The sequence below is a fragment of the Perognathus longimembris genome, chromosome 26 (genome assembly GCF_023159225.1).
Source record: "Perognathus longimembris pacificus isolate PPM17 chromosome 26, ASM2315922v1, whole genome shotgun sequence".
NCBI lineage: Eukaryota > Metazoa > Chordata > Mammalia > Rodentia > Heteromyidae > Perognathus > Perognathus longimembris.
The window spans coordinates 8,639,823-8,661,159 of NC_063186.1; the positions used below are offsets into that span (position 1 = coordinate 8,639,823).

Genomic DNA, 21,337 nt, shown 5'->3' on the forward strand with positions numbered 1-21,337 from the left:
CCTTTCTCCTAATTTAGGATTACAAAGCAAAAAGGGCAGAGCTGTAAGCAGCTCATTGCATTCTGAATCAAATGAGCTACAATGGGGGTAGCTGACCGTTAAACCATTGTTACCCAACTGTCTTCATTTTCAAAAAATCAACAACGAAACAATATAACACTAAAGTTAAAATTTTCCGATGGGCGGGGAGGGGGGGGGGGAGAAACACAACACCTTAAAAAGCTGGAATGAAGATCTGACTGAAATCTACAATTATAAACGCCATGCTGGATCTTTATTTCAGGATAAAGGTAAGAAGAAACCTAGGCTAGACTTAATTCTTCGGTACTAACATCCACCACACCCCGGAGCCCCGGGCCCGCGACCCCGATTACCATAAGCCGTAAGAGTAACAAACCGCCGGGCCTCACTCGCCGCCCGCCCTCACCCCGCGACCCCTACAATCTCCCCCTCCCCACCCCCCCAGGTTGTCATCTAACATCACAAAAGCCGGCCCGCGTTCGACGCTGCCACGGCGCGGGGAACCAGTTACCGCCGTCTCCCCAGCGCCTCATCCAAGAACCGGGCCCCGGTGATACATGGGTTGAATGAATAAAGTGAGCGCGCCGCCGCTGGGGGAGGTGACTACATCTCAGGGCCGCCCCTCAGTTTACCCGTCCAGATGCCCGCACCCATCTCAGGAGAGGGTCGCGGCCGAGACAGCGACCCCACAGCCTGTGTGTGTATCCCTCCCCCGCCCCCCCGCCCCGGCACACGCCCCTCCCGCTCCTCCAAAGGTTCCCCGCTCGCCGATCGCCGCCGCCGCCACCGCCGCCACCGCCGAGCGGCCACGGGCTGCGCGCGCTTCCGTGGCCGCGGCGGGGCGATGGGGGCTTCAAAGTCCGCTCGGGCGCTGCCGAGTTGTGCCCGCTCGGTGCCAGCCAGGAGCAAACTCACAGCTCCCGAAAAGAAGTGGAGCCGGGGCCGGGCTCCACGGGGGGCCGACCTCGAGAAGCTGACACAACTGGCGGGAGGGGCGCGGCCTTTCAACGTCTGTGGTAGTTGGGTCCCTCGAGATCCGGCTAGGGCCTGTCAAGTGTCGGGAAACCTCAGGGGACGCTACCAACGGCAAACACCTATGGTGGTGACGGACAGACCCACACTCACCCCCTAAGAGAAACAGAAGCAGCAGCCGAAGCGGTTCTGCGTCCCAGAACCTCCTGCAAGGGTTCGGCCGCTCCACAAAATGGCGACTCCGCCGACCGCCTTCTCCTACCCACACTACCTCGCGCCTCTCCCCGCCCTCTGCCCGGGCCACCCGTTCTGCCGAGGCGTCCAATCAGCGAGGTTGGCCTGCTGCGCAAGGCCTGCCGGGAAACGTAGTCACCGGGGCAAGCCTGTCACGACGCCCCGCCTTCAATTTCTTTCGTGTTGCGCTTTCTTTTAACCCGCAACAGAGTTGCGGGCCTACCTGTGAGGCCCCGCAGGAGAGCTTCTAGGGTTTCTATTAGGCGTAGAGATGGGTTGCTTTCGCTGTAAAGCGCTTGGCGCCGTGTAAAATATGTTTAATACGCTTTCTAGAGAAGTAGCGTCATTAATCACTTCTGGACCTAGGCTTTATTGTTAGATGCTTAAATCTTTACAATCTGAGATGGTATTAGCCCCCCCCCCTTTTTTTCTGATGAGGAAATAGATGTTTATGTAAACTGAAGACTTCTGTAGGTAGGCTTTTAGAATACCATATCATTCATTTATATTCTTTAGTCTCAAAGTCTCAGAAGTCATTCAGCCAGTGGGGTACCAACCATGTGCGCATGCGCAGGCACGCAGGCACAGGCACAGGCGCGCGCGCGCGCGCGCACACACACACACGGTAATTAAACAGCATTTCACAGTTAATAGTTGAAAAGCCAGCCCAAGCACACACACGCACACACACACACACACGGTGATTAAACAACATTTCACAGTTAATAGTTGAAAAGCCAGCCCAAGCAATAAAGTCTGTGAGACCCTCATCTCTAACAAACCACCAAAAAAAGCTGGAAGTGGAGCTGTGGCCCAAGTGGTAGAGCACTACTAGCCTTGGGCAAAAAACGCTAAGAGGCAGCTGCACCCACATCCTGAGTTCAAGCTCCAGCACTGGCACAGTAATAAAAACCATTCTAGTCATCTTCCCTAGCTCAGAAATGGCAATTCTCTGCTTCTCATTATTTAGGACAAAAATCTTGGGAGCAGTTATCTATAATCGGGTGTTTGTTGTTGTTTTTTTCATATCTAATCTGTCAACAAATATAATCTGGCTACTTACAAATGTCTACAGTCTCAGAGAAATCACTGTCCTCGTTTTACAGATGTAAGAGGTCATACAGAGTTAATAGTGATGGAACTGGAAATTGAACTAGTTTTGTTTCAGAGTCCATCTCCTCAACTGAGCAATGCAAACTCCAGAAAGGTAGACTTTAGTTCACGACTTATCCTCATTGTGTAGCTACGGGTACCTGGCACGTAGTTCATACTCAGAATTTGTTCAACAAATCAATCCACTACTAAAGCTCAAAGTGTAAAATTTATGGCAGAAAGAAGCAAGCTTCCTTCAGAAATTCAGGGTGTATTTTGGGCTCTGGTTAGTAAGATGGTGGTGTTTGTATACATACAGTTGACATAACTTACCTTCTGGCATTATTTACAGGTGTATTTTTAGGGAGCTTATTTTTCAGGTCATACATGCAGATTAAAAAAGTAGATCAGGGCAAGGTAGAGGAAGATATCAGTTGTAGAAAAGTGCTATTGTATTTATTCCTTTCTCTGACTAAGAAGAAATAGGAATATGTGGATGGTTAGGGGTGCCATTCAGTGGTAGACCACTAACCCTAGCATGTAGGAGGCCTTGGGTTTTATCCCTAGTACCACAAAACAACAAAAAAGTGTAAACAGAAGAACATCAATGAGTTCCCAAATCAAGAAATTAAAATACCTTGAGACTACCTATTTACTGGAAAATTAACTTTGTTTTGATTTTGGTTTACTCTATTTTAGGTGTTTGACACTGGAAAATCCAGGTAATTAGAAACATGACAACAAATGGAAGAAGAGAAATCTCTGGATTTGGGAATTACAGTTTCATCTTCTCGTCTCTCTCTTTATGCACACATGCCAAACATGTATTTCTTGCTTTTTTTTTTTCTTTTGCTAGTACGGATTTGTATGTCCAGGCTAACCATAAACCATAGATTCCAAGATCTCAGCCTCCTGAGTAGCTGGGATTACACATGTGCTAATGGCGCCCTACTTCTTTTCTTCCCTGAGAAAGGGTTGTACCCTAGAACCCAGGTTGGTCTTAGAACTCTTCATCATCCTACTTCAGCCATTAAGAAAAAAAAAGTTGTTATGGGTTCATAAACTATCCCTTCAAACACTCCCCCTCTCCAAACTATCTTTTAAGTAATCTTTGTGACATGGTATGTGTTATGATAGGCTGAGGAAGATTTAAAAGAGGATAGATCTCTCTGTAGAGTTGTAGGTCTAGAGTGGTGGCTGGGAAGGAGTGATAACCCTAGGGCAACTTGTCGTGACTATACGGAATATGAAACATTAAGCATCCAGCAGGTGCTCAGAGAAAGGACCATTGCACCTTCCCCTCTCCATAACCACAGGAAGGTTAGAAGAGAGCTTTCAAAGCTATAATGATCAGTAAACAACATATGAAAATGTGATCCACTTTAGCAGTTACTAAAAAGTAGACCTAAGGGGCTGGGACTATGGCCTAGTGGTAAAGTGTTCGCCTCAAATACATGGAGTTTGATTCGTCAGCACCACCTATATAGAAAAGAGCTGGAAGTGGCACTGTGGCTCAAGTGGCAGAGTGCTAGCCTTGAGCAAAAAGAAGCCACGGACAGTGCTCAGGCCCTGAGTCAATGTTCCAGGACTGGCAACAAAAACAAAACAAAATAAAAAGTAGACACAAATAAGGAGATGCCATTTTCCTTGATTAGATGAATGAATTTAGCATTCACATCACTATGTTCTTCCACTCTCTGATGTGGCCAGTAGGTAGTGTTCCCAGGCTCACTTTGGAAGTAGCTACCATTTCAGATAAGCCCACACTTGGGCATTCTCTGTTTCCTACCACTAATTCTACCCTCCTCTTATCTTTGAGGGAAATGTTAACAAAATATCATCACATTGAAAAAAAGTTTATTTAAAAAAGTTCTAGCAGCAAGAACAGTAACAAAACAAAAGGAGAGACAGACAAACAAAACAAGAAGGAGGTTTTGTCCTGTAGGACTCATCTCCATTCTTAATCTAGTTCTTTATACCGAGCAAACATGACTCTTCGAACAGCATCTCGGTAAGTCTCATTAGACTGTCTCTTGCTGATTCTTCCTGGTGTCCCAACACCAGGTCCCCTCATTCGGCCTTCAGTCTGCAAAACAAAGACAAGGAATGAATGGGACCTCTGAATCAATTTGCTTTAGAGTTAATTCATCTTTGATCACAAGCATTCCTAGGGCAGGAAAGAGCAAGATATAGGATAATTTTTAAAATGTTTACATTAAATATCCAAGATGAATAAAGAGGGATGGTGCACCATGACATATCTCATACAGGAGGTGTGAGAAGCTCTGGAGGAAAGAAGGGTAATTAATCTCCTGTGACAGGCATTTTCCCCAAAGGGGCAAATTTTCTGATCAACAACTTTTTCTTTAAAGCCATACTAGTACTGGTGTTTGAACTTAAATCCCCACATTTTGTTTAGCTTTTTCACTCAAGGCTGTCACTCCACCACTTGAGCCATTTTCTGCTTTTTGCTGGTTAGCTGAAGGAAGGTAAGTCTCTCCCTGTGTGGGATGACTTAGGACTTCAATCCTCACATCTCAAGTCTTTTAAGTAGCTAGAATTAAAGTATGACTAGTGCCCAGCTTGATCAGTTTTTCTTGAGGTTCTTCCTGAAATAGGAGTATTTCCTTCCTCAAGGCCAGCATTAACTTCATTCTCTCGACATTTTAGCCAATAAAGATGTCTGCTGACAATCCCTTTCATAGCAGGTGTCTCTGACTTTTGTACCTTCTCTTGCTGATTCTTTGGGTTTTTTGTTGTTGGTGGTGGCGGTGGTGGCTTTTCTGGTGCTAATCCTTGGGCCTGGAGGCTGTCCCTGAGCTACTTTACTTTTACTCAAGGCTGGTGCTCAACCACTTGAACCACAGCTCCACTTCTGGCTTTTTTGATAAGTTTATTAGAGATAAGAGTCTCACAGACTTTCATGCTAGGACTGGCTTTGAACCATGATCCTCAGATCTTAGTCTCCTGAGTAGTGAGGAGCCACAGAGCCACAGGTACCTGGCTCGTTGGTTCCTTTTACTAAATGATCCTTTATTCTCAAATTGATGGAGACTCATACTGCCTCAATGCTTACCCTTTATGTAAAAGTATGATGGACCCCATATCAACTTCTCCCTCTTCTTCCCATTACCAATCAAACATCCAAGGCCCCAACATGCCATGCTATAGCATAAAGATCAAGATTGAGAGGTTCCTGGCTCAAATGGTAGAGTTCTTACCCAGAAAGTGCAAGGCACAGGAGTTCAATCTACAGCACAACAGGGGGGAAAGGGGAAGGAAAGGGAATGAGGATTCCTTGACTCTCATATCCTACACCTATAGTGGAAAAAAATCCCAGCTGAAAGGCAAGGACAACAACACACTGGGCAAGAGAGTGAAAGTGAAGGATATTCCAGGATCACATAGCCCCAAACAAAACAGAGATCATCTCACCTCTTCTGACGAACCCAATCCAGGATGGCTATATCCCAGTCCAGCTCCTTTCCTCCAGCCAGTAGTCTGCTGGGTATAGCCTCCTTTGCTGCTAGTGTCTAAGTCTTCTTTATCAACAGGGTTATGATCACTATAAGAAGCAGATACAACATTACTCCCAAGGTGACCTGCTGTGAGCTTAACAAAAACCCCTGTCCTCTTGATTCAAATCTGCCTCCTATAAGGTGTATAAAGTAATACTACTCAGTACCTGCTACCTATATGCTAGGCTTATTCTGGGAATACATCGATGGGTGAGATTTGGTCCTGTTTATGGGAAAGGACACAGAATGAAGAAAAGATTAGGTGCAGTGGATAGTTACTACAGCAATACAATGTGGGTAACACAAACTCTAAGGGGGTCATCATCCAAAATGAATTTCAGCAGTAATGTGTATCTGAATTGAATTATGACAAATGAAGAGTTTATAACCTAGAAGTGTAAGAAGAAAGGAAGACAAACCATTTGTCCAGGAGATTAGTAGGAATTCACAAAGGTAAGGTTACATGAAGCTAGACTGGCTTGAATTTAGGGCCTGGGCACTGTCCCTGAGCTTTTGTGCTCAAGGCTAGTGCTCTAGCACTTGAGCCACAGTTCCTTTTCCAGCTTCTTTGGTGGTTAACTGGAGATAAAAGTCTTATGAGGCTGGGAATGTGGCTTAGTGGTAGAGTGCTTGCCTAGGGTTAGATTCCTTAGTCCCACAGAAACAGAAAAAGCCAGAAGTGGCACTGTGGCTCAAGCAGTAGAGCACTAGCCTTGAGCAAAAGAAGCTCAGAGACAGTGCCCAGGTCCTGAGTTCAAGTGACAGGATTGGCAAAGGAGTCTTACGGGCTTTCATGCCTGGGCTGGCTTTGAACCATGGTTCAACCATGGTTCCTCAGATCTGAGTAGCTATGATTACAAGTATGAGATACTGGCACCTGGTCTCGTCCTACATTTTGTTGCATAACTGGAGAAGGAATCTCATGGATTTTTCTGCTCAGGTTGGCTTTGATCTTTCAGGTCTCAGCCTGCTGAGTAGCTAGGATTATAGGAGTCAGTGGTGCCTGGCTTTGCTAACTTTTTACCCTTAGACTGACCTCTAACTGTGATCCTCCAAGTCTCTGCTTCCCAAGAGGCTAAGGTTTTAGGCTTGAGCCACTGTTCTCAATAAGCTTGGTAGATGTGACATCGAATACATTCCCCTTTCCATATTCACAGCCTGTTCTCAGAACATCATGATCTCTCACTTGACTCATAACATAAACTGCATAATTAGTCTCTACAAACTCATCTTCCACATATTTAGCAATCTCTAAAAAGCAAAGATAGATCAATATGCTGCTGAAAATCATTCTGATCCCTTAATGAAAAAAATCTTAGCATGGTATTCAGGTGTGCAAACTTCATGAACTGGCCTCCATCTTTGGACCAGGCTTATTTTCTGCAATTGAGCAACATATATCCCTACAGCTTTGCTTCTTCAAACTATACTCAATACATCATGAGCTGTTTCCTGCTTGTATGTAGTTCCCTCCAACTGAAATGCCCTCCTCTTGTATTTCTCATTGGATTTCTATGTTTATTTTGCAAGACACACTAATTACCTAAACTCCCTCTATTCACTGTACATGTCATAAAAAATAATACTTGGAGAAGATGATTTTAATATTAGGTCTTGAAGCTATGGGTGAATGAAGAGTTTCTGTCATACCTGTCAGTTTCTCTGGAGTATTTAATCCGTTTCCTTTCTGGAGAGTCAAAAGATTGGAGCTTTTCCCTGCGATCATTTCCTTTTTCTTTAAATCTCCCCTGTTGGTAAGCAGAAGAACAGACCTGAGAGTTTTCACCTGACAGGGTTGAAGAATGGGAAGCTCTATTCCACTCCTAATTTTGGGGTGGAGACAGAGGGTTTTGCTATGTACCCAGACTGGACTCAAATGATCCACTCATCTAAATCTTTGACTTTTTAAAAAATTTTTATGTGAAGGGTAACTCAACTGGTTACTTCTGAACTTTCATTCCTCCATACTCTTCTACACAATTACAGTACCACTTAATCCATGCCTCCAGTCTCATTTTATTTATCTTTTTTTTGAGGTATAATCTTGGTATATAGTTCAGTCTGGCCTCAAACTTGTGATCCTTCTTGCTATTTAGTCTTCTGAGTTGCTTGTATTGGATGTGAACCACCATGGCCAACCACAGATTCTTAACTAACATATAAAACCTACCCAAGTCAAGTGGATCTCATAATTGGGCCCAGTGAGTCTTGGGTACTCATGTAGTCTAGTAAGTTCATTTAGCTCTCACACTAAGCCTTTTCCAACTTAGCCTAAAATGTAATTGCAAAAGACAGTACAGTTGTCCTGCCTAACTCCTTCATTTTTTCAACTGATTTAAAAGCTGAATAAGAAAGAAGAATGCTATAAAAGTTGAATAAGAAGAATGATATTTTATCTACCTGGAAAATCTAATACTGCCATTTAGGAAAATATCAACTCCATTGAGGTATAAACAACAAAATGTATCAATGTCAATGTAGAAAAGTGAGTTATATATATATATAATGTTTTGGGACTTCCGTCTTGTTCTCTGTCTTCTTGTAAAGAGTGATCAATCTGTATAGCCCATCAAGTATAGAACAAAAGCAGTTGGAGGTCAAGGAGTAACAATCAAAATTTACCTCCCGTTCTCTTCTCTCCAGATAAGCTAGTTCCTGCTCCGACTGTTTTATCTTCCGGTGGATTTCTAGGTTTTGCTGAAAAAAGAAGGAATTCTGTAAGTCTAGTAAAAGTGTTTTCTGTATTGGGAGAAAATTTAAATACAGTTCTCTTTCACCTCATCTTGCAACATCTTCTAGAAAAGGAGTATGAAAGAACATGAGTCTATCTAGGTTTGTTTATAATGTGGCACCTTGGTCATAAATAGGAAGACTGCAGGGGAGAACTAATTTGCAGTTTATAACAATCACTACATGAAGAGATAGCAGTGTCTGACTCACTTAGGGGGAGAACTGCATACTATTACAGCTGGAAAAAAACCAGTGAAGCTGCCAAGTGCCAAAGAAGAAAAGGGATGTATCTGAGGTTTTACTATTAAGTTAATGGCAGAACTAAAATGACAAACTCAGTGAAATCAACTTTCTATGCCACAACCCCTTTTCTTTCTACCAATCTTTTGTATCTGGTGTCAGGTGTCATAGCTATATTGCTTGTCTGAGGTTTACAATCAACTTCTTTAAAGTGGGGGATATCAAAGCACCTCATGAATAAAAAAATGGAACAAAACACATCCTTGAAGTTGATTAAAGTTCAGCTGACGGGAACTGGGGATGATATAGGTCAAGGAAGAAAACACAGGCTCCTTTACTCTCATAATGCTCATCAATGCTAAGAGCCAAAATCTGAAAAACCATGGTCTCACATCAATTTTCAGCATTTTGGCTATGATCAATTAAGTATAAATAATACCTTGTGCAGATCTGATAGCTGCTGGTGTTTGATTAGAACTTCTTTATTGGGAAACTGCCTTCTGCAGAGCAGACAAGCCAGTTTATTCCAGTCAGTGAGTTTGTCTTCTTCATTCTCCTTCTTGGTCAGCTCCTCCCGCTGCTGGGGCTGTGCTGTGCGGGGCTGTAGGGGAAGGGTCTGTTCCTCTTCTTCTTCTTCCTCATAGTCGCTGTCTCCTCCATATTCACCCAGGAGGCCAATCAGTGGGTTTACTACCTTAGGCTGAAAGAAGGCCAGGGATCAACATTAATCTCAATCTACATCTCGGGGCCCTTTTTTTTTTTTTTTTAAATTCCTTCAGTTGCAATAACAATCTGGGTTCAAAACAGGACCAATAACCTTGTTGTCCATTTTCCAGATGGAAGCATCATGACTAGAATTTGATCATGTCCCTTGCTTAGAGTTAACGAGAGGTTGCCATGTAAGTGATTTTAGCAAGAAAATGAAAAGACGATAGAGAAAAGGGAATATGCATAGAAAATAGCAAAAAAAATTAAAAATTTTACAAAAAAGTGAGGAATACCTCTAAATCACTATCTGGCTGAGGGCCATATAAAGCCTGAGAAATCATTTGGTTCATGATGGGACAGACACAATATACTTCCCAAATGCTTATTGTCAGCTGCCTATAGCTGTCTACCTGTATTAATTATTGTTGCTGTTGTTCATGAATGATATTTTATAAATATCCAAATGAACTGGGAGTGAAGGAAAGAGGTGACATTGTAATCCCACTGTAAATTTATAACAATAAAACAAATTTTAAAAAAAAATCCAAATGGTCCCTGGCAGAAAAAAGGTTCACCATCCCTGCAAAGAAACAGAAATTTTCTTTGATGAATTTCATCAAAGCGGATTTCAGAGGTATACTAAAAGCCACCTCAATAAGCATTCAGAAAGAACTGGCTACTTAGAAAAGATGTGGGTAAATGATGTGGGTAGATGCTACAATGAGCTGAGTTAATTAGGTGTAACTGGCAGAGAGTATCTTATTCTTTTAGGTATCTTACAGGTACACACACACACACACACACACACACACACACAGAGAGAGAGAGAGTCCTTATTTGTGAGACAGAAGAGATTGAAAGGACCAGCCTTTTCAAAGAACCTCAAAAAACCTTTTTAAGGGGAACTTACTGGAGGGGGACTCTCTTCTTTCTTCACAGTGGGAGGCAGAGGCTTCTTAAAGACATCTTCTGGGGGGGGCTTCCCCTCACTGACATTTTCCTGAAACTAATCAAAATCAGAGGTAATCTTATATTATATTCATTCATAACAACTAGGTTAAGAGTTAACCCTAGCTGGGTGATGGTGGCTCATGCCTATAATCCTAGTTACACAAAAGGCTGAGATCTGAGGATCACAGTTCAAAGCCATCCTCAGCAGAAAAAAGTTCATGAGACTCTTTTCTCCAATTAACCACCAGAAAACTGGAAGTGGTGCTGTGGCACAAAGTGATAGAGCACTAACTAGCTTGGTGCACAAAAGCTCAGGGACAGTGTCCAGGCCCTGAGCTCAAGCCCCACAACAACAACAACAACCAAAAAAAAAAAAAAAAAAAAAAAGAGCAAACCCTGTTCATTTGTCTGTTATTCTGAACTTCCAAGTATCTATAATGTTGTTATAGTAATTTTGAAATATAGAACTTTAATAACAATTATTTTAGAGCTTGGGATGTAGCTCAGTGATAGACCATTTGTCTAATCTGTAAAAGTCCCAGGGTTCAATTGCCAGTACCAAAAATCAACCAGCCAACCAAACAAAATCCAATATAACATTTAGTACAGATTATGTGATTATTATATGTCAGGCACCAGATGAGACATTTACGTATAGCAGTAACACCACCAACCTTTACTTACAAGCCTTCTAAGTAGGCATCAAAATCCTCTATCTATCTATCTATCTATCTATCTATCTATCTATCTATCTATCTATTATTTATTTATTTATTTATTTATTTATTTTGGCCAGTCCTGGGCCTTGGACTCAGGGCCTGAGCACTGTCCCTGCCTTCTTCCCGTTCAAGGCTAGCACTCTGCCACTTGAGCCACAGCGCCGCTTCTGGCCGTTTTCTGTATATGTGGTGCTGGGGAATCGAACCTAGGGCCTCGTGTATCCGAGGCAGGCACTCTTGCCACTAGGCTATATCCCCAGCCCCCAAAATCCTCATTTTAAACAAGTTTGACAAGCAATGTACTCACTACCTTATGTATTTAACTGTAACACCTCTGTACATTATCTTAACAATAAAATTAAAAATAAAAATTAAAAAAAAGTCACCAATTAACCAGCAAAGAGAATGAAACCTAAGCTGTAGCTCAAAAAGCATCAGCTGTGAGCAAAACAAGCTAAAGCCCTGAGTTCAGGCTCAAGTACTAGCAAGCAATGGATAAATACATACATACATACATACATACATACATACATACATACATATATACATAAGGAAAAAAAATCTCTTCTACTTTCAATTTTTAAAAATTATTAGAGAGAATGTGTAGGGGGAGGGTACATGCACATGGCTGGTACTGGGGCCTGAATTCAAGACCTGCTGCTATTATGTGGCTTTTTCATTCAAGGCTGGTGGCTCTACCACTTGAGCCACAACTCCACTTTCTACTTTTCTGCATTTAGAGAACTAGAACTAGCAGGAGAGCATGAGCAAATTCACCCATTTTCACTAGTGTATAACTGGTATAAATATAATCTTCAGAAAATAATTTGATTTTATATAGGATGTGAAACACCATCTTTGATTCTGAAAATTTATCTTAAGGAAGTAGCCTATTTTTTTTTTTTTAATCAGTCCTGGGGCTTGAACTCAAAGCTTGGGCACTGTCCCTGAGCTTTTGTGTTCAAGGCTAGCGCTCTACCACTTGAGCCACAGGCGACACTTCCCATTTTCTGGTGGTTAATTGGAGATAAGAGTCTCACAGACTTTCCTGCCTGGGCTGGCTCTGAACAGTGATCCTCAGACCTCAGCCTCCTGAGTAGCTAGGATTGTAGGTGTGAGCCACTAGCACCTGGCTTAGAGTATTTTTTAATTAACTTTGTATCTATAACCTAGATCTCCTCTGTCCACAATGCATATATTGTAATTTATAATTGTATACTACAAAACAGTAGACTCACAAGTTGTCTTACCCTTGTCACTCCTCTGTCTTTTTTCTCCTTGCTATCTCTTTTAGATACTTCCTTCTTACTACTTGATTTTCCTTGATTAGTAGGTTTCTTTTCCTTGATCTCTTCTTCCTCAGGTGAGCCAGGGTCCTGAGGCACATAGACTTCTTGCTGTAATACAGATGGAAAGAAGTAAATCTAGCAAATGTTTCACTTTTCCACAATTCCAGGTCTAAGGAGCACAGTATCCTTCTAAGGAAAAGAGTAGTTCTCTCATGCACAAGCCCAAGAATCCATATCAATCTAAGAACTCATTCCAAGGGCCAGAACATATTCAGACCACTCAATGTACATTGTTCCAAGAGTAGCACTGTTCTTACCTATAATGCCACAAGGCATTAATTTTCTATATAGGCATTAAATTTCTTAATTTTCATGCAGTGAGCATTCTGAGAATCCAGGAGTCATCATCATAATAACAGCAAGTATTATTATTTTCTGGTGCCATTCCTGGGTCTTGAACTCAGGACCTGGGTGCTGCTGCTCTTAGCTGTTATTTGGCTCAAGGCTAGTGCTCTACCACTTGAGCCCACATTTCCACTTCTGGCTTTTGGTGGTTAGTTTAGAAATTAAGAGTCTCATGAAGTTTCCTGCCCAGGCTGGCTTTGAACTGCAATCCTTAGATCTCAGCCTACTGAGTAGCTAGGATTATAGGGGTGAGCCATTAGCACCTAGCCAGGGAATATTTTCAAGTGATAAATTATGAGTATTTTTCTCAAAAGGATTATGTACAGAGTAAACAGAGCCAAAACTCACCTGGGTGTTGGGGTCATAATAAGTTCCTGCCAAGGGGTCATAATAGTAGCCAGTAGCAGAATCATATATGTAGCAGTCAGATGATGCTATACAGAATAAAAATCAGAGCCAGCATTAGTCACTGTTCAATGAAGCTTTTACTGGGAGCTCACCAAGAATGGCCTAATAACTTGAGTAGCCAACCCAAACAGATGAAGGGTCTATACACGGTACTCTCTGAATGAGTATTCCCAGTCAACAACCTCTCTTTACTAACTTTATGACACACAGATTTCAAATAATGAGTAGTAAGACGAGCAAACAAGAACAAGAGAAATAAGACGAAAGTTACTGGGGCTGGGGATATGGCCTAGTGGCAAGAGTGCTTGCCTCGTATACATGAGGCCCTGGGTTCAATTCCCCAGCACCACATATACAGAAAATGGCCAGAAGGGGCGCTGTGGCTCAAGTGGCAGAGTGCTAGCCTTGAGCAAAAAGAAGCCAGGGACAGTGCTTAGGCCCTGAGTCCAAGCCCCAGGACTGGCCAAAAAAAAAAAAAAGACGAAAGTTACTTACATTGTTGTCCTTGCCGATTTGTGTCTGAGGACCAGTCTGAATTTCTGCCACCTCCTCTCCTATCTCTGAAATATTTTTTACCCTATTAGAGAAAGACAAGTTAAAGTTATCCAACAGCCACTAACTCTATCATTCACTGCAGAAAATTTAAAATTGCCTTTCGGCCTGCTGATCTTTTTTTCAGCTGATGATTTTAACAGAAGACTCCATCTGTTAAAAGCCTACCTGATAGTAATGCATGTGGTCAGAATGGTCCCCAGAATCATTTCTGTAACAAATAATACAACATGTTAAGAGCTTGCTCCCAAAAAGTACTTGAGGAATGCCTAATCCTATGGATTCACTGAGAAATTCTCTTCCCCATTTTCCAGGGAAAGAAACCAACCCAGATAGCAATGATCTAGACACTCCTGAGGGGGATAGCAATTGGACTTCTGGAAGCCATCTGTTACCGCAAAAGAGCAATTGAGTGGAGAGTACTAAAGCAAAAGTTGCCTCATCTCTGTAGACCTGATACATTTACCAGTTTCCATTCCTTAGTGAGGACAAGTGAAAGAGCAAAGGAGAATTAGATTTCTTAGCACTGTGGGAATTCCACAGGGCAAGGATGTATCAATATTTTTTCTGCACATTCAAGACACAAAGATACCCCACAAAAGACTAATGTACCTAATAATGTTATTTAAGAAAGAAAACAATTCTAGAGTCAGCTCAAGCTAGGCTACAGGAAATAAAAAATGTAACAGCTGACAAGATGTCTGTCTAGCCAGAAACAATTTCCCTCAAGGACTAAAGCGAGTGCAGGTACCACAAAAGGATCTTCATCCCTCTGCCTTACCTTCGTTTGCCAGTGGCCAGGTTTACAGCTACCATCTTCCCATCAATGCTAAATGGCGGATCAAGGTTCTGCAAGATCTTCACTACCCGAAGAGCTTCCTAGAGAACGAAACACACACTTGAAACCAAAGACAGAAGAAGTCATACCCTTACAAAGGTAACTGAACATACATCTGTCTTCTCAGAAGAGAAATTTAATAGGCACAATCTTTGGTTCTTTTTCTTTCTCTTCTATTCTTTTTTTTGTGCTAGAAGTGGAAGCCTGAACTCAAGGCCTCAGACCTTTTTATTCATGGCAGGTGCTCTACCATCTGGGCCATACTTCCACTTCCAGCTTTTTGTTGGCTATTTGGAGATAAGAGTCTCTCAAATTTGCCTAAACTGCCTTCAAACATCAATTCTCAACTCTTAGCCTTCTGAGTAGGTAGCTCAACTGAGTTCTAACGTTTGAGAATAATCACCTCACCTGGATGAACATTAGACCCAGAGGAAAGTATTTTTATATTTTAACTTTTTGGAACAGGGTCTTGTTATATATGCCAGGCTGGTCTGCCACTGTCTATATATAGTCCAGGCTGGCTTCAAACTCACCATCCACCTGCCTCATCCTCCTGGATGCTGGGATTACAAGTGTGTACCACCACCTCCAGCTTCTGAGGGTTCTTTAGCCAGCTGTCTCTAGACCATTTCAAAATGGGGGAGAACTCACTGCATGGGAGTCGAGGTCTATAAAGCCATAAGTGTGGCCCATGGGGCCAGTTCTGTTCTTGATGATACGGACGTTGGCAGTAGTAAGGTGGACATAGGGCTCCAGCACTTCCACTATCACCTCAGGCGGAGTGGAACGATAGATGCGTTTTAGCATGATAGCTATATGAACCAAAAACAAATAGGAAAGGAGGAAAGAAACAGAAAAAGAAAAAAAAATTGAAGTTTCAAGAGCTTAATGGTCACTTTTTATTCTATAAGTACTTTATTTATTCTATAAGTACTTCCTACTTTTCTTTACCAATACTAAGATAATGTCACACTGAATTTGTATAGCAATTTGCTATTTGGAGGATATAGATTCTTTCAGTTAGTACAGTGAGGCTGACAGAAAGTAATTACCTCTATAATCAGGCTGTATACAATTCCATTAGACTTTGGACAAGCAGCTGGCTACTAGCCACAATATGAGCCATCTATGTTCTCACAGTCTGGTAACATACAGATAAACCACTTACTTTTGCTCTCTCCATCCTGGCGTGAATCTCCAGACCATTGTTCCTTGTCTCGGTCTCTTCGGAAAGTAAGCCCTTCCCTTCGAGAATGAGACAAGTATCTTTCTGCTTCTCTCTTTTGATATCCCAAGCGTGGTTCTTGTCCATCTTCCCGTTTCCTAGATTCAAGTTCCTTATCAGCAGGCCGTGAGGGCTGCTTTTCTGATGGAACTGGTATGGATGTTTTCTGAGGTTGAGGGTAGGTTACTAATTCTTGTTTGACATCTGTCAGTAGAACACAAAAAGAGGATCCATATAAGGTTTTATTTTTTAAAAAAAACTGCTATTTCAATCCTCCTTACCTGCTACTTATACTGGAATACCTTTAATAGTACTTCAGAAATATCTACAAAATGCCTGACAGTTGTTGAGCAAAGACTTATTTTACTAAGCTAATGAAGCAGCACATGAAAAAGTTCACAGAAGTAAACTATTCAAGCATTTAAGAAAATATTATGACCAGGCGCTGGTGGCTCACACCTGTAATCCTAGCTACTCAGGAGGCTGAGATCTGAGGATCATGGTTCAAAGCCAGTCCAGGCAGGAAAGTCCATGATACTCTTATTGTCAATTAACCGCCAGAAAACTGGAAGTAGCTTAAGTGCTCAGGGACAGCGCCCAGGCCAAGTTCAAGCCCCATATTGACACACACACACACACACACACACACACACACACACACACACACACACACAAAAGCAAGCAAGAAAATCATATGAACTTTCTATCACTTATAAAATACCTCAATACAACAAATCCATCAGAATATACTGCTAGACCTACACATAAGACAAAATGTAGGTCCCAGCTCTCAGGAGACTGAAGCAGAGCAATATCAAATTTGAGGCTAGCCTGGGCTACCTAATGAGTTCCAGATCAATTAGGCTACATAGCAAGACCCTATGTCAAAAAACAAAGGAAGAAGATTGGCACTGGAGGTTCACGCCTATAATCCTAGCTACTCAGGAAAATAAAATTTGTTGAGCAAATAAAATAAATCCCATAACTTCTACTGCTTACCTTCCCTTGGGCCCTTGCAGAATGAACATGAAGACTGATGTCCACCACTACTGGCCTTACACTGGAAGAAAAAAGGAAAGAGTTCAATTTGACCATGAACATTAAAAAAAAAAAAAAACTTTATGCATATATAACAACCTAGGATTCCCTTAAAATCTAAAGAATCTGATCTCCTTCCTTTTTTATCAACAATGCCAGACAGGATTCAATGAGCACTGTCTGACAGCTGTCTTCTGTTAAGCATCTGGATTTGAAACAGCCCACCATGCCTTTGCCCTGAACAGGTATGTGTATAGGAAATCAATTTAACTCAGAAAATGGGACTGTTAAATGTCTTAAAGAATATTGCTGTTTCAAAACCACTGTCATGTTCTAATCTGTACCTAAAATATGGTCCTGAGACCATGGTCTCATGATTATGAAACTCTCCATTCCTACTTCACTGGAATTGAGAAGAACTAAATTATCAACCCCTTTCTCAAATACTAATAATGAGGAACAAGGAAGGACACTAAAGAAAGGGGATATTCACTAACCCAGAACAAGGGACACTTTGTATGTGCTATGCACACAGATTTTCTGATTTGAACTTTTTTTTTTTTGGGGGGGGGGCAGTCCTGGGCCTTGGACTCAGGGCCTGAGCACTGTCCCTGGCTTCTACCCGCTCAAGGCTAGCTAGCACTCTGCCACCTAAGTCACAGCGCCCCTTCTGGCCATTTTCCATATATGTGGTGCTGGGTAATCGAACCGAGAGCTTCATGTATAGGAGGCAAGTGCTCTTGCCATTAGGCCATATTCCCAGCCCTCTGGTTTGAACTTGTAGACAAAAATCCAGGTATTACCCAAGTCCCAAAGCACTAAGTAATATGAAGGACAGAATTGGTTGCAGGAAACAGAAGAACAAGAGTCATAAAAACATTATCCAAACTGTACCATATAGAGTGAACTTCAGTTTGCTAGAGAGTAGCTACAGAAATAGCTAATGCTTAAACTGCGTATAAGATTTACTGTATATAATACTTACATAGGTCATATCTACTTAATGTTATCACCTGTTGATTTTAACAATTTATAAGCCCCGTGAAATAAGCGCTATTATCTTCTCATTTTGTAGATGAGGAAAATGAGACCTAAAGAGGCTATACAACTTGAGTATGGTCAATATAGTCAGTTATTTCACTGCTACCTTCCCCGTAAATAGATAATACACATACTTCTTTCCACTGTCAAGTGACAGTGGGCCTCTCCACACAAGTGAGGATACCTCATCACTGTAAGTTATGGTCATGTGTCTTGCTTTGATCACTATATGAGTGAGTGAATAATACCCTAGTGTTCTGGGTTTAACAGATGCTTTAAGACCACTGCTTACATGGAAGAGCTTCTTGATCTTTCCCTTAGGCCAAGAGGTCTCAGTCCTCTCTGGGTTTTTTTTGTCAGTCATGGGGCTTGAACTCAGGGTCTAAGTTCTGTCCCTGAGCTCTTTTACTCAAAGCCAGTGCTCTACCACTTGAGCCACAGTACCACTTCCAATTTTCTGGTGGTTAACTGGAAATGAGAGTTATGGGCTTCCATGTCCAGGCTGGCTTTGAAACACAATCCTCATATCTCAGCTTCCTGAGTAGCTAAGATTATAGGCATAAGCCACCAGTGACCCGCTGTCAGCTCCTTTAAGGGGCTATTCCTTTGGCCTTAGTCCTGGGATAAGAAGCAATGTGACAGAGAAATGTTCTGGACTACCCGAACTCCTAATATATAATATAATCATAGGTATGAACCACTGGTCTCTAGCTTGACAATTGTTTTTTGGTTTTTTTTTTGCTCTAGGCTAGCACTCTGCCACTTGAGCCACAGCGCCACTTCTGGCCATTTTCTGTATATGTGGTGCTGGGGAATCAAACCCAGGGCTTCATGTATATGAGGCAAGTACTCTTGCCACTAGGCCATATCCCCAGCCCAAAGTTTTTTGGTTTTTTTTTTGCCAGTCCTGGGGCTTGGACTCTGGGCCTGAGCACTGTCCCTGGCTTCTTTTTGCTCAAGGCTAGCACTCTGCCACTTGAGCCACAGCGCCCCTTCTGGCCATTTTCTGTATATGTGGTGCTGGGGAATCGAACCCAAGGGCTTCATGTATACGAGGCAAGCACTCTTGCCACTAGGCCCCTTGTTTTTTGTGGGTTTTTTTCAGTAGAAAAAAACAAGCAACAAGCTGAGCACCAGTAGTTCTAGCTAGTCAAGGAGGCTAAGATCTGAGGATCATGGTTTGAAGCCAGCCAAGACAAATTTAAAATATCTGGGGCTGGGGGCTGGGAATATGGCCTAGTGGTAAAGTGCTCGCCTCGTATACATGAAGCACTGGGTTCGATTCCTCAGCACCACATATATAGAAAAAAGCCGGAAGTGGCACTGTGGCTCACGAGGTAGAATGCTAGCCTTGAGCAAAAAGAAGCCAGGGACAGTGCTCAGGCCTTATGAGTCTACGCCCCAGGACTGGCAACAAAAACAAAACAAATAAACAAACAAAAAACATCTAGGGATGGTCACATGATCTCCTGGGCTTTATCCTCCCAAAGAAAAATCTCCAAACAAAAACTTGCCAGCAATTCTAGCTACTTAAGAGGACTGCCATTTCAACCTGGTCAGAGCAGAAAAATCTGTGAAGATTCCATCTCTAAATCAATCATTATAAAGCAGAGTTGGAAATATGACTCAGGGAGTACTGACAGCTGAGTAAGCAACCCAGAGCAAGTTTGAGGCCTTGAGCTTGCTCAAACCCTAATAACTACAGAAAAAGAGAAAATTATGGAACTAGATAGTGTTATAATTCACAACAGTGTGAAGGTCCTTAATGCCACTGAATTATGTTTTTAAGCGGTTAAGATAGTAATTTTTATGTACTGCTTATCTTAAAAGAAGAAAAGAGTTAAAATGCCTTTTAAATCTGCACATTGCCAGATGCCAGTGGCTCATGCCTGTAAATGCCTGTTATCCAGAGGTTGAGATCTGAGAATCACTTTTTGAAGCCAGCTTGGGCAAGAAAGTCCATATATCCAATTAATGACTCAAGAAAAAAAAAAAAAAGCTGGAAGTTGAGCTGTGGCTTAAGGAGCAGTAGTGCTAGCCTTGAGCACAAAATGGACAGCACTCAGGCCCTGAGTTCAAACTCCAGGACTGGCACAAAAACTAAACCTTAAGGTAATACTGATAAAATATAAGTGCTTTGGGCTAATAATAACAATCATAGAGAATCCAAGTTGAATTTTATTGAGATTAACAAATATGCAAGTTCAAGTTCTTTTTTTCTGGTGCCATTACACACTGAGGCTTGAATTCTGGTCCTTGCACTCTTGTTTCGCCTTTTCTGCTCACAGCTAGTGCTCTACCACTTAAGCCACACCTACACTTTCAGCTTTTTGCTGGTTCATTAGAGATAGAGATTTTGCAGATTTGCCTGGCTCTGGCTGGCTTTGAACCTCAATTCTCAATTGTCAGCCTCCTGTGTAGATGTGAGCCACCAGCATTTTGGCTTTCAAGCTAAAGCTTTTATTGAACTTTTCAGGTTTCTTAATACTTGTAATGATGTTTCAAAAACTTTATATTTTTAAATAATTCTTTTTTTGTTATATAAAGGTGATATACAGAGGGGTTACAGTTACATAAGTCAGGTAATAAGTGCAATTCTTTTTGGGTAATGTCACTCTCTTGCTTTCTCTTATAATAAGTCTTTTTAAGTTAAGTAGCAACAATGGAAACTGAAATTGTTTTCAGACTCACTACAATCAATCTGGACCTCTGATAAGAGTATAGCCAGAAACCTCAGAATATCCAAAAATAAAAGGACAACTCCCACAGAATCAGCCTTTCCAAATATCAATTGCCTTACGATCAAACCCCCCCAAGAAGAGCTGAGAAGAGGTTGTAAGTCAAGGAATGGTTACTCTTTTAATAATCAACAAAAATATGGCATGTGTCCCTGGGAAAGTTCAAGCTTAGAACCCTCAAGGGCCTTAGCAGCACCTGAAAAACAAGATGATCTTGTCCTGAACTCTATTTCAACTTAAGTAAACCAGGGAGCAGAGTGTGGCCTTTGGCAATGTATTCTAACGAGGAGCACTTGTGGAGATATGAAGACCGGTCAATGAGTCTTGCTTATTTCCCCCACCCAATCACTTTTTCAAACGAATGAATGAATTTACTTACTTATTTTTCTTTTTAATATGTTTAAAAAATTGGTACTTACTCGTTTGCAGTACCAAAAATCTGGACTTGGTACATACTCAAGGGTGACCTCTTTGTCATGGATCATTAGAGTCCCCTGTAAAGAAGAAGATAGAAGCCATCAACCTCAATCCTCAGAGAAATAAGGGGAGACAGGAAGGCATAGAGAGCCTTTCCAGTCCCCAAGATGAAACATTTTATAGAGTGAGCTTATTCACCAA

At 41.9% G+C, this 21,337-nt stretch overlaps 2 protein-coding genes across 4 annotated transcripts in view; both read right to left on the bottom strand.

The window, feature by feature from the left end:
- The window catches only part of Rbm5 (RNA binding motif protein 5), a 29,043-nt gene extending 27,761 nt beyond the window's left edge, over window positions 1-1,282 (bottom strand). The window contains exon 1 of the mRNA XM_048334769.1: window positions 1,147-1,282. The gene's annotated coding sequence lies outside the window, so the exon portion shown is untranslated. The remainder of the gene's footprint in view (window positions 1-1,146) is intronic.
- A 2,682-nt stretch (window positions 1,283-3,964) lies between these two features.
- The window catches only part of Rbm6 (RNA binding motif protein 6), a 66,276-nt gene continuing 48,903 nt past the window's right edge, over window positions 3,965-21,337 (bottom strand). For 2 of the 3 annotated variants that reach the window (XM_048334766.1, XM_048334767.1), the window contains exons 2-16: window positions 21,139-21,213; window positions 16,902-16,962; window positions 15,846-16,106; window positions 15,329-15,489; window positions 14,621-14,718; window positions 14,008-14,050; window positions 13,783-13,864; window positions 13,228-13,313; window positions 12,436-12,582; window positions 10,426-10,521; window positions 9,247-9,507; window positions 8,460-8,534; window positions 7,488-7,585; window positions 5,755-5,884; window positions 3,967-4,405 (exon numbers count right to left, since the gene is read on the bottom strand). In XM_048334766.1, the coding sequence (XP_048190723.1) occupies window positions 4,280-4,405; window positions 5,755-5,884; window positions 7,488-7,585; window positions 8,460-8,534; window positions 9,247-9,507; window positions 10,426-10,521; window positions 12,436-12,582; window positions 13,228-13,313; window positions 13,783-13,864; window positions 14,008-14,050; window positions 14,621-14,718; window positions 15,329-15,489; window positions 15,846-16,106; window positions 16,902-16,962; window positions 21,139-21,204 (1,791 nt within the window). In that variant the 5' untranslated portion in view covers window positions 21,205-21,213 and the 3' untranslated portion in view covers window positions 3,967-4,279. Of the gene's footprint in view, window positions 4,406-5,754; window positions 5,885-7,487; window positions 7,586-8,459; window positions 8,535-9,246; window positions 9,508-10,425; window positions 10,522-12,435; window positions 12,583-13,227; window positions 13,314-13,782; window positions 13,865-14,007; window positions 14,051-14,620; window positions 14,719-15,328; window positions 15,490-15,845; window positions 16,107-16,901; window positions 16,963-21,138; window positions 21,214-21,337 lie in introns of all 3 variants that reach the window. The other variant, XM_048334765.1, reaches the window with a different exon arrangement.